Source organism: Bufo gargarizans, chromosome 2 (assembly GCF_014858855.1).
Source record: "Bufo gargarizans isolate SCDJY-AF-19 chromosome 2, ASM1485885v1, whole genome shotgun sequence".
In the NCBI taxonomy this organism is placed as follows: Eukaryota; Metazoa; Chordata; class Amphibia; order Anura; family Bufonidae; genus Bufo; species Bufo gargarizans.
Window position 1 is genome coordinate 140,799,474 of NC_058081.1, and position 12,363 is coordinate 140,811,836.

Below are 12,363 nucleotides of genomic sequence, written 5' to 3' on the forward strand. Positions count from 1 at the left end.
GGTGCTGCCTCCCCAATCCTACTCTGCCAATCCCTTGCGTCGAGACACACATTTGACATGACACAAGGGGACAGGACACTGCTGTAGACAGCCATTGGCAGCAGTGGTGTCAAAACAGAAATTTACATCCTGGGGGAGCAGTGGAGGCCGGGGAGCAAAGGAGCCAGGAGGTAAGTACAGTCATGTGAAAAAATTAGGACACCCTTTGAAAGCATGTGGTTTTTTGTAACATTTTTAATAAAAGGTTATTTCATCTCCGTTTCAACAATACAGAGAGATTAAAGTAATCCAACTAAACAAAGAAAACTGAAGAAAAGTCTTTTCAAGATCTTCTGTAAATGTCATTCTACAAAAATGCCTATTCTAACTGAGGAAAAAGATAGGACACCCTCACATGTATTCCCTCTTAAATTGGCTCAGATCTCACACAGGTATATCACACCAGGTGCACATAATTAGTAGATCGTTACTCTGCATGTTGAATGAGGCTTGCCCTATTTAAACCTCAGACATTTAGTTTGGTGTGCTCCTGACTGTTGAAGTGAGAGTGAGCACCATGGTGAGAGCAAAAGAGCTGTCAGAGGACTTCAGAAAAAAGATTGTAGCAGCCTATGAGTCTGGGAAGGGATTTAAAAAGATCTCAAAAGATTTTGAAATCAGCCATTCCACTGTCCGGAAGATAGTCTACAAGTGGAGGGCTTTCAAAACAACTGCCAACATGCCCAGGACTGGTCGCCCCAGCAAGTTCACCCCAAGAGCAGACCGCAAGATGCTAAAAGAGGTCTCCAAAAACCCTAAAGTGTCATCTCGAGAACTACAGCAGGCTCTGGCTACTGTTGATGTAGAAGTACATGCCTCTACAATCAGAAAGAGACTGTACAAGTTTAACTTGCATGGGAGGTGTGCAAGGAGGAAACCTTTGCTTTCCAAGAGAAACATCGAGGCCAGACTGACATTTGCCAGAGATAAAGTTGACAAAGACCAGGACTTCTGGAATAATGTTCTTTGGACAGATGAGTCCAAAATTGAATTATTTGGACACAACAGCAGAGCACATGTTTGGCGTAAACCAAACACAGCATTCCAAGAAAAGAACCTCATACCAACTGTGAAGCATGGAGGTGGAAGTGTCATGGTTTGGGGCTGCTTTGCTGCAGCAGGACCTGGTCAGCTCACCATCATAGAATCCACGATGAATTCTACTGTGTATCAGAAGGTGCTTGAAGAACATGTGAGACCATCAGTTAGAAAATTAAAGCTGAAGCGGAACTGGACCATGCAACATGACAATGACCCAAAACATACTAGTAAATCAACCAAAGATTGGCTGAAAAAGAAGAAATGGAGAGTCCTGGAATGGCCAAGTCAAAGTCCAGATTTGAATCCCATTGAGATGCTGTGGGGTGACTTGAAAAGGGCTGTACGTGCAAGAAACCCCTCAAACATCTCACAGCTGAAAAAGTTCTGCATTGAGGAGTGGGGTAAAATTTCCTCAGACCGATGTCGAAGACTGGTAGATGGCTACAAGAACCGTCTCACTGCAGTTATTTCAGCCAAAGGAGGTAACACTCGCTATTAGGGGCAAGGGTGTCCTATCTTTTTCCTCAGTTAGAATAGGCATTTTTGTAGAATGACATTTACAGAAGATCTTGAAAAGACTTTTCTTCAGTTTTCTTTGTTTAGTTGGATTACTTTAATCTCTCTGTATTGTTGAAACGGAGATGAAATAACCTTTTATTAAAAATGTTACAAAAAACCACATGCTTTCAAAGGGTGTCCTAATTTTTTCACATGACTGTATGCTTGTATGGTTCCCTTTGCAGGTCTGCCTAAGAGGGCCAAACCAAGGTGCTCAACTCCTTTACAGCCCCTTTACATAGGGTTGATGACTGGGGTAATTATCCGTAAGGAGCCCCAAGGAACGCTCCTTTTCCGATGATTGACCTGTGTAAAGGTGCCGCTGAACATGAATGGGGAAACACTCCCTCATCAGGTGAAAGCATCATTGATGCGGACACTAAAATGATCATTTCTGGGCTGCAGATCATCCTGTGTAAACGGTGACCTGTGAATCAGTATGGGGACGAGTGATTGCAGTCCCCATACAGCAAGGGTGTAAATGTATCTCTCATCACCTCTGACAAGCAGGTAATTATCAGGAAGTAATGGTTTGTTCCCGATAAGTGCCGGCTGAGTCAGCCTGTGTAAACGGACCTTTAGATATATTTACTGCTTTGCAGAGCATCATAAGCAGGCTGAAATCCGTTTGCTTGTTGCATGGAGCAGCACATTTCAGCACTCGAGGTGTTGTGAAAAGATAACTCCCAGCAGGCACACCTGCTCACTTCCATAGAGGTGAACAGAGCATTCTGGGAGTTGTAGTTTCAGAATAGCTGGAGTGCCGGAGGTTGATGATCCCTGGCCTATTGTAAAGGTGACAGATCTTGTTGTTGCAGTGTACTGGGATGTGCCTGCAGTCCTATGTAATAGTTCCGATGTATAATATTAGTGTATAGATGTATATAATGTATAGAAGTGAGCAGAGCATTCTGGGAGTTGTAGTTTCAGAACAGCTGGAGTGCCGGAGGTTGATGATCCCTGGCCTATTGTAAAGGTGACAGGTCTTGTTGTTGCAGTGTACTGGGATGTGCCTGCAGTCCTATGTAATAGTTCCTATGTATAATATTAGTGTATAGATGTATATAATGTATAGAAGTGAGCAGAGCATTCTGGGAGTTGTAGTTTCAGAACAGCTGGAGTGCCGGAGGTTGATGATCCCTGGCCTATTGTGAAGGTGACAGATCTTGTTGTTGCAGTGTACTGGGATGTGCCTGCAGTCCTATGTAATAGTCCTGATGTATAATATTAGTGTATAGATGTATATAATGTATAGAAGTGAGCAGAGCATTCTGGGAGTTGTAGTTTCAAAACAGCTGATCCCTGGCCTATTTTAAAAGTGACAGGTTTTGTTGTTGCAGTGTTCTGGGGGGGTGCGTGGAGTCCTATGTATAATACTAGTGTATATATGTATATAATGTATAGAAGTGATTAGAATGTACTAATATCTTGAATATTGTGATTGGTACACTACAGTTACTGTACTGGTTTGTTTTGCTGGGAGACCTGAGCTGCTACCAGTAAGTCCAGGACATGTATGCAGCTGTTGACTCCCCCAGGGATTCTGCTCATCTGGATTTCTCTGTCATTATAAGAGGCCTTAGAAGAATGCCAGTATTGCTGACTAAGACATCCCCCTGGTCTGACATGATTCCTACTGTACAGTAGACCAGTGGTTTTCCCCAGGGACGGGTCATATTACACAACCTCTGACTACTACTCCTTCCAGCGTAAACTAAAACCAGGCGTTGTGCTCAGTATGTTGCCCCCCTGGTATACCCAGATGCTGCTTACTAACAGTTTAGGTCTCCGGCTTCACATGTCTTCCAGGACAGCAGCATCAGCATGACGAGGACAGCAACCAGGGGAGAGCTGGGCACGGACCTGAAGGGCACAACCATTCTTCTTTTCAGGAACTGTCCTAATAGAGATGGCTGCCCCCAGCAGATGCCCACATCCCGCACACGGGTCCGGTTTTCCTGCGGATGACATGATGTGTCCATATCCTGATGCCATGCTGTGCCAGGCTGAAGCCATCTGTGGGCTGTGGAGGGTAGTCTGTGGTCTTTAGAGGCGCAGCATCTCATAGTGACTCTCCAGTCTGATCCGGCGGCGCATGGACTGGAGGCTGAGCACTCGGCCGGTCTGTGAATGAGATCCAGAAGAGAATGAGTCGTGGTGTAAGATACAGATGAATGTACACGCTGCAGAGATGAACCTACAGGTGACCCCCCTCCAACCCTTTTGCAGACAGCAACTACAAAGCCATCTGAAAGACGTATCAAACAGCACGGCCTGTAGTCAGCAATACTTCAGATGCATACAAGACACATAAAAGGATTCCTGTCGTATAAAGACGGGACCCCGGCCCTTACTAATGGGGGTGGAATGAAATTGAATTTTTGCAAGATTTATCAATGACTCTAATAAACGCACAAACGTCATATTTATGCAGCCAAAGGGTGTGTGCCGCTTCACAGCTAACTCAACCTTTACAAAAACATGGCAGCGGGTATACTAATCTAAAATACGTGTCCTCCTTCTGTATTGTGCAGCTAGAGGAGAGGTGGCAAAGCTGTTAAGGAAGGAAAAGCAGAGAGAGAAGGTGCCCACAGCAACCAATCAGATCCCAGCTCTCATTTCCCAGCCACTCTTAGGAATATAAAAGCTTAAATCTGATTGGTTGCTATGGGCGTTACTGGGGAGAATACAGCTTCACTGTGCTAGTATTGGGGTGGGTTCACATCACGTTTTCGCTATCCGTTATATTGTAAAATTATTGGTATTATTATATTGTAGCGGATACGTTGTATAAAAAAAAGGATACAAAAGCGCAGCACACCACACTTTTTTTTATTGCAGAGTCCGGTAGTGTATAGGTTAACGTATACATTTTTACAATGGAACTCTATGGTGAACAGATGCCACTGTATGGCATCAGTCTGCTGGCAAAAACATGATGTGAACCCAGCCTTAGGCCTAGTTCACACGAACGTATGGCTTTTATAGTTTTTTTCGGTCCGTTTTTCACGGATCCATTGTTCCGTTTTTGAGTTCCGTTGTGTTTCCGTTTCCTTTCCGTTTTTCCGTATGCCATGTACAGCATACAGTAATTACATAGAAAAAATTGGGCTGGCCATAACATTTTCAATAGATGGTTCAGAAAAAACGGAACGGAAACGGAAGACATACGGATGCATTTCCGTATATGTTAAATTTTTTTTGCGGACCCATTGACTTAAATGGAGCCACGGAACGTGATTTGCGGGCAGTAATAGGACATGTTCTATCTTTCAATGGAACGGAAATACGGAAACAGAATGCATACGGAGTACATTCAGTTTTTTTGCGGAACCATTGAAATGAATGGTTCCGTATACGTACCGTATACGGAACACAAAAAAACGGCCTTCACACTTACAAAAAAAACGTTCGTGTGAAGTAGGCCTTAGTGGCGGAAAACATTATAAAATGGCGCCATGAGACTGCGCTATGTATATATATTATTTTACTTATTTTTTCCAGGGTATACATAGACGCACATTCAATCAGGACTACTTTATTATAGCGCCAAATACATGTTCTCTTCCCCCACATATCGTATGACAAACATGTCTTATAATGTCTGTCAGACTGGTAGTGAGTGCTCTCAGGAGACATTTTCCCGTGAAGTCCGAGACTTTTATTAAGTTGCTCCCACATTTCTGAAGTAAACTTTTCCAAAGCCTCAGTCACCGACAATATTTTCCCACTTCAGACGCAGTTCTCACGTGAGAGACATTTCCCTCAGATGCGTTTACATGTCGCAGGGCTGAGACATTACTGGCAGAAAGCCCCCCTTGCATACAGTACGAGGGGGACGCGCCGGGCAGGGGACAGACACGGGGCAGGGAGGAGCCGCAGGAGGCGGGACGCTGCAGGCACAGGGAGAGAGAGACGGCAACCCTGTGTCCCTGTGCACCCCCCGGACCGAACCCTTTCCCCCATGCCTCTCACCTCCCCTCCGCAGGAGTCAGGAGCTCCGGGTCCGGCTGGAATCCTCCTCCATCCCTCTTGCTTGGGTCTGCGGCCAGGATGAGCAGCCCCCTGCTGGACCGTGGGGCCCAGGGCTCTTCTTCCACCTCACAGAGTGACGGCTGAGGCAGCTCTGCAGCCCCGGAGCTCACACAGGGGCTGACAGCTCTGGCTGGATGGGGCTGGGAGCTCCGAGCCGCTCTCCAACCAGGGAGGCTGAGGGAAAAGCAAACAGGGATGCTACCTGACAGGACAGAGAGGGAGGAGGAGGGGCAGCAGGCACCAGGCCGGTCCTGTGGCCTCCTGCAGAGTCCTAGGGACCAGTGGGAAGTCCTGGTACTGTGTGCGCTCTAGAAAACTGCCACAAAGGTAAACTAAATGTAATAGTTCTAGACTATGAGGCCAACTAAAGAAAACTCCTATTATCCAGGGACTGAAATGGGAGGATACCTTCCTTTTTGGAGGCGCCGTACGGTATGCTTAGGACCGTAGAGACGCCATGCACTTGTCATGTCCATGAGCCCCTTGGAGTCATGCACATGGCCATATCACGGAGCTATACGTCAGCCACCACAGACTCCATACTGGTACCTCCGTACAGAAAAACGTGCCGTGCTGCAGCGGATAATGTATGATGGGGCTATTGGCCCCTAGAGCATTACTCTTAGGGGAGAGTAGCTCCATAATACAGAGCCACATACGGCGGCTGTGCCTACACCTCGTAGTAGATAGCAGCTATAGCGCGACAGTTTCTTAGGGTACTTGCACTCGGCAGTGTAGTTTATGCAGATTTTTGTGCAGATTTAACTGTGTCTCCACACCAAATCTGCACCAAAATCAACATGTGTTTCTTGGTGATTTTGACATGGATTTGCCCCAGATCCCACAATCCGTATATGGCCCGGATTATGTACCGCAATCCTCTGCTGATGTTAATGAATAGAGCTATTCACAGGGACGTATCATTTCCGGCAGTATTTGAAGTCCACAGCTTGTCCGAGTTTTATGCACATTTGTTTCCAAATCCGCACATTACAGTCTATGGGAGTGCATCAAGTATGCAGGAGGAAGGAACACGCGTGGAAATCCTGAAGCAATACTGAAGGTATATCATCAGGAATCTGTGCGTCATCCAGAGCCAGAATAAGGACAGATGTCAATACAATCGTGTGAAAGCAGCCTTTGTATTGCAAAGGAAGAAATCTGCATTGAAATCGGCACAACAGTCGGCGAACAATTGACATGCTGCAGTTCTCAAAATCTACACCACAGGTCAAGGCCTCATGCACACGACAGTGTTTTTTCACTGTCAGTGATTTGGCTTCAGTTGTGTTTCCTTGTGTCTTCTTTTTTTTTTTGTCTGACAGGGGAAAAAAAAACTAAGGTTAATGAAAAGTGTAATTTTATTGCACCAAGGTCTTGTAGAAAAAAACGGACGCGGACACGGATGACAGTTGTGCATCACTTCTTTTTACGGACCCATTGACTTGAATGGGTCCATGGGTCTGCCCTCCGTTTTCCACTGACAAGAATAGGACAGGTTATATTTTTTTGACGGACTGGAACCACAGACACGGAGAAAAAACTGAGGACTATCAGTTTTTTTTCACAGCTCCATAGAAATGAATGGGACCTCCTCTAAACTGTGAAAAATGACGGAACGGATGCGGATGCACACAACGGTTGTGTGCATGAGGCCTAAAGGACATCTGTCAGCAGATTTGTACCTATAAAGCAGCCTTAGGTCCCTTTCACACGAGCGAGTTTTCCGCGCGGGTGCAATGTGTGACGTGAACGCATAGCACCCGCACTGACTCCTGACCCATTCATTTCAATGGGTCTGTGCACATGAGCGTTGTTTTTCACACATCAGTTCTGCGTTGCGTGAAAATCGCAGCATGTTCTATATTCTGCGTTTTTCACGCAACCCTGGCCCCATAGAAGTGAATGGGGCTGCGTGAAAAACGCATTGCATTCGCAAGCATGTGCGGGTGCGATGCGTTTTTCACTGATGGTTGCTAAGAGATGTTGTTTGTAAACCTTCAGTTTTTTATCACGCGCGTGAAAAACGCATCAAAACGCATTGCACCCGCGCGGAAAAAACTGAACAACTGAACGCAATCGCAGACAAAACTGACTGAACTTGCTTGCAAAGTAGTGCGAGTTTCACTGAATGCACCCTGAACGCATCCGGACCTAATCCGTCACGCTCGTGTGAAAGAGGCCTTACCTTTTACATGTGCACTTGGCAGCGGAAGACATCTGTGTTGGTCCCATGTTCATATGTGCCTACACTGCTGAGAAAAATGATGTTTTAATATATGCAACTGAGCCTCTAGGAGCAATGGGGGCGTTACCATTACACCTAGAGACTCTGCTCTCTCTCTGCCACTGCTGTGCCCTCTGCACTTTGATTGACAGGGCCTGGCACTGAAAACTTAGGCTAGGTCTACACGACGACATTTGTTGCGCGACAAAAAGTCGCGCGACAAATAGGGCGCAACATTTGTCGCGCGACATTTTGTTGCACTAATGTCGCGCGACAATTTTTATAATGGCAGTCTATGGTGTCGCACTGCAACATGCGACATGCTGCGACTGCGACGCGACAGTCGCAGAAAAATCCAACTCGAATGGATTTTCTGCGACTGCCATTATAAAAATTGTCGCGCAACATTAGTGCAACAAAATGTCGCGCGACAAATGTCGTCGTGTAGACCTAGCCTAAATCACGCCTGGTCCTGTCAATCAAAGACGAGAGGGCGCAGCAGTTGCAAAGAGAGCAGAGTCTCTAGGTGTAATGGTAACGCCCCCATTGCTCCTAGAGGCTCATTTGCATATAATAAAGCTTATTTTTTCTTAGCAATACGGGCACAAATGAACATGGGACCAACACAGATGTCTTCAGCTGCCATGTGCATGAAAATCCGAGTGGAAAGTAAGCAAAATTTTCTTTGCGGCAAAAAATCAGTTCCATTCACTTGAATGGGGTTTGTAGAAATCCATGTGCTTCCCGCCAAAACAACCTCATTCACATGAATGGGACAGATTTTCAGTTGCAGAAATTTTTGGGCCATAAAATCTGCGACCTGAATAGAACTAAAAAATGTCAGCAAAAACACATAGAAATTGTCAAATAAAAAAGGACAAAAAACACGTACAAAAATGGCAATACATACAAGTTCAAATGTCTATATGGGACATGAAGTTGGGGCAAGGGGTAGCAGATTAGTCCCAAATGTGCAACATTTTTTACAAAGGTCTTAGCCTAGTTCACACTACAGCATGGAAGCAGTTATTTTCATCCTTTAGCCAAAATTAGCCATCAAGGCTCTTTCATTCAGTAAGGCTACGTTCACATTACAATATCTCACAAAAGTGAGTACACCCTTCACATTTTTGTAAATATTTTATTATATCTTTTCATGGGACAACACTGAAGATCTGACCCTTTGATAAAATGTAAAGTATTCAGTGTACAGCTTGTATAACAGTGTAATACTGGTGTGTGCTCAAAATAACTCCACACACAGCCATTAATGTCTAAACCGCTGGCAACAAAAGTGAGTACACCCCTAAGTGAAAATGGCCAAATTATGCCCAAAATGTCAATATTTTGTGTCGCCACCATTATTTTTCAGCACTGCCTTAACTCTCTTGGGCATGGAGTTCACTAGAGCAGTGGCGTAGGGATCGCCATAGCAGCCATAGTAATGGCTATGGGGCCCTACGCCACTGGGGGCCCGCTGGCCCAGGCCGCCGACTGAGGATTTTAAAAAAATATAAATAAATCATGTGGCGAGTGGGCCGTGGCGCTGTGATAGGGGGCGGTCGGAGCCGGAGGCAGAGAGGGAGTGGTCCCGCAGTCTGGGCGGCAGTTCTTCTGACAAGTCCTGGCCGGAAGTGGAGGAGGCGGACTTAGAGCCTGCCATACAGCGAAGCTGCAAGCTATTGGAGTGTGGGCCGCTGGCTTGGCGCGCAGACGTACGGTACAGTTCGGTATCAAGTGGCTGAGGTGAGGGCTGGCTCTGGTCTAGCTGGGGAGTGGGGAGGGGGACTGTCACTGTAGCGGTATGTGTCTGACCAAAGCAGCAGCATCAGTGGCGTACTGGAGTTAATGGCATTGGCGAAGACACAGCCACCTAATCCTGTATTTGATACCCATTCCTCTGGAGATCTGTGCTTGATGTCCCTCTCCCTTAGAAATCTGTGCCTAATACCCCCATCCCTTGGAGATCTGTACTTATGCACTCATGCAGCCCCAAACCATGACACTCTGACCACCATGCTTGAAAAGCTAGAAGAATTTGGGAATAGAAATTTATAATACTGCTTGACACTTTGAATACTGGACTGAATTTGTCTCCGGGATTTATGACACACTACAAGATCTAAAGAGTCTTCTATAGACATAGTCGGGGCATCAGGTCTCTGAGATAACATCAATTTAGAGACCATAAAACTTTCACACCCCTTATCTGTAAGATAATTAAGGACTCATTCTCAAGATCTTTAATATGTAGTTCTGTTTTGTTTTTTTCAAATGTCCATTCATTCCCCCATGTCTCTGTTCTTATTGTATATATTGCTGCTTCTTCATATATTCTTGTAGTACGCCTGATGAAAGGACTGGTGATGTCTCGAAAGCTCGCTATATAACATCATTACTTCTATTTTTGTTAGCCATTAAAAGGTATCAAACCTGCAATACTCTTATTTTGTTTCTCTTAATGAGAGCACTAAACTATTTGACTGTAGGAAAGACACTTGTCTTTGTGCTCTTCACCTGGTTGCTGCCACAGACGCTTAACACCATCTGAACCAAATAAGTTTATTTTGGTCTCATCAGACCACAGGACATGGTTCCAGTAATCCATGTCCTTAGTCTGATTGTCTTTCTTTTACATCATCTTTAGAAGAGGCTTTCTTCTGGCACGACAGCCATGCAGACCAATTTGATGCAGTGTGCGGCATATGGTCTGAGCACTGGCGAGGCCTGATCTGAGTGGAACCTGTCTTGTTAAACTGCTGTATGGTCTTGGCCACCGTGCTGCAGCTCAGTTCCATGGTGTTGGCAATCCTCTTATATCCTAGGCCTTGTTTATGTAGAGCAACAATTCTTTTTTTCAGATCCTCAGAGAGTTCTTTGCCATGAGGTGCTATGTTGAACTTCTAGTGAGTGTGACCAGTATGAGAGAGTGTGAGAGCTATTACACCAAATTTAACATACCTGCTTCTCATTCACACCTGAGACATTCTAACACTAATGACACCGGGGAGGGAAAATGGCAAATTGTGCACAATTTTTGCCATTTTCACTTAGGGATGTACTCACTTTTGTTGCCAGCGGTTTAGACATTAACCCCATAAGGACCCATGACGTACATGTACGTCATATTTGGCCGGGACTTAAGGACCAGTGACGTACATGTACTGCATGGTGATCGGGCAGGTGCAGCTCCTGCGGCAGGGGTCCGGTAGTCACTCATAGCCAGACCCCTGCTGTATGCGCCGGCATAGATGAAAACACAGATGCCGGCGCATTAACCCTCGCACTGCCATGGCACGTGCTATGTATGGGGGTGGAGGGAGCTGCCATCGGGTCCCAGCGCTGCTGTGACGGGGACCCGATGGCATGGAAGGCAGCACAATGCCTTCCTTAGGCATCGTGGCTGCTTTCCGTGACAGCCTGTGAGATCCAGCCCCCTGGATCTCACAGGCAGGAAGCTGTAAGTGTATTACACTGTGTAATACACTTACAGCCAATGCATTACAATACAGAAGTATTGTAATGCATTGTAAAGGGGATCAGTTGAAGTCCCAGAGTGGTATAAAAAAAAATAAAGTTTTACGCGTCCGTATCAACCAGCTGTATACAAATATCACATGATCTAACCCCTCAGGTAAACACCATAAAAAAAAAAAATTCAAACTGCTAAAAAAACTTTTTTTGAGTCACCTTACATCACTAAAAGTGCAACACCAAGCGATCAAAAAGGCGTATGCCCCCCAAAATAGTACCAATCTAACAGTCACCTCGTCTCGCAAAAAATGAGCCCCTACCTAAGACAATCGCCCAAAAAATAAAAAAGGTATGGCTCTCCGACTATGGAGACACTAAGGCTACTTTCACACTAGCGGCAAGGAACTCCGGCAGGCTGTTTCGGCGGGTGAACAGCCTGTTGGATCCGTGCTGTCGCTAGTGCACGCGTGCCCCCGGACTACCGCTCTGGCCCTATTGACTATAATGGGGGCGGTCCGGAGTTCCGTCAGCAGCACGGAAAACATGCCGAGAGGCGGCCAAATAAAACTACGACATGTTTGCCGTGCTAACTACGGACTGCCCCCACTATAGTGAATGGGGCCAGAGCGGTAGTCCGGGGGCATGTGTGCACTAGCTGCAGCACGGATCCGACAGGCTATTCACCCTCCAGAACAGCCTGCCGGAGTTCATTGCCGCTAGTGTGAAACTAGCCTTAAACATAATTTTTTTTGTTTCAAAAATGATATTATTGTGTAAAACTTAAATTAAAAAAAGTATACATATTAGGTATTGCCACGTCCGTAATGACGGAAATTTGTTTTTATATTGGCTCCTCTGTATAGGATGTTTCTGTGGTACATGTGGTCCGCTGCCGGCATCCTCCTGTCACGATCATTGTGGGGGGAAAACTCCACACTAAACACAGGAGGGAAGGGGAACAGTAACTGGGCCTGTAAACTAGGCAAGGA

The 12,363-nt window shown here is 45.8% G+C and overlaps 1 protein-coding gene across 4 annotated transcripts in view; it reads right to left on the reverse strand.

Annotated features, from left to right (window-relative positions):
- Positions 1-12,363, reverse strand: part of LOC122927570 (cell surface hyaluronidase-like) — a 94,915-nt gene that overhangs the window by 66,118 nt on the left and 16,434 nt on the right. For 2 of the 4 annotated variants that reach the window (XM_044279518.1, XM_044279516.1), the window contains exons 1-2: positions 5,614-5,844; positions 3,416-3,762 (exon numbers count right to left, since the gene is read on the reverse strand). The exons of 1 other annotated variant lie outside the window; for it this stretch is intronic. In XM_044279518.1, coding sequence (XP_044135453.1) covers positions 3,416-3,704 — 289 coding nt within the window. In that variant the 5' untranslated portion in view covers positions 3,705-3,762; positions 5,614-5,844. Of the gene's footprint in view, positions 1-3,415; positions 3,763-5,613; positions 5,845-12,363 lie in introns of those variants that run through there. One more of the 4 variants, XM_044279517.1, reaches the window with a different exon arrangement.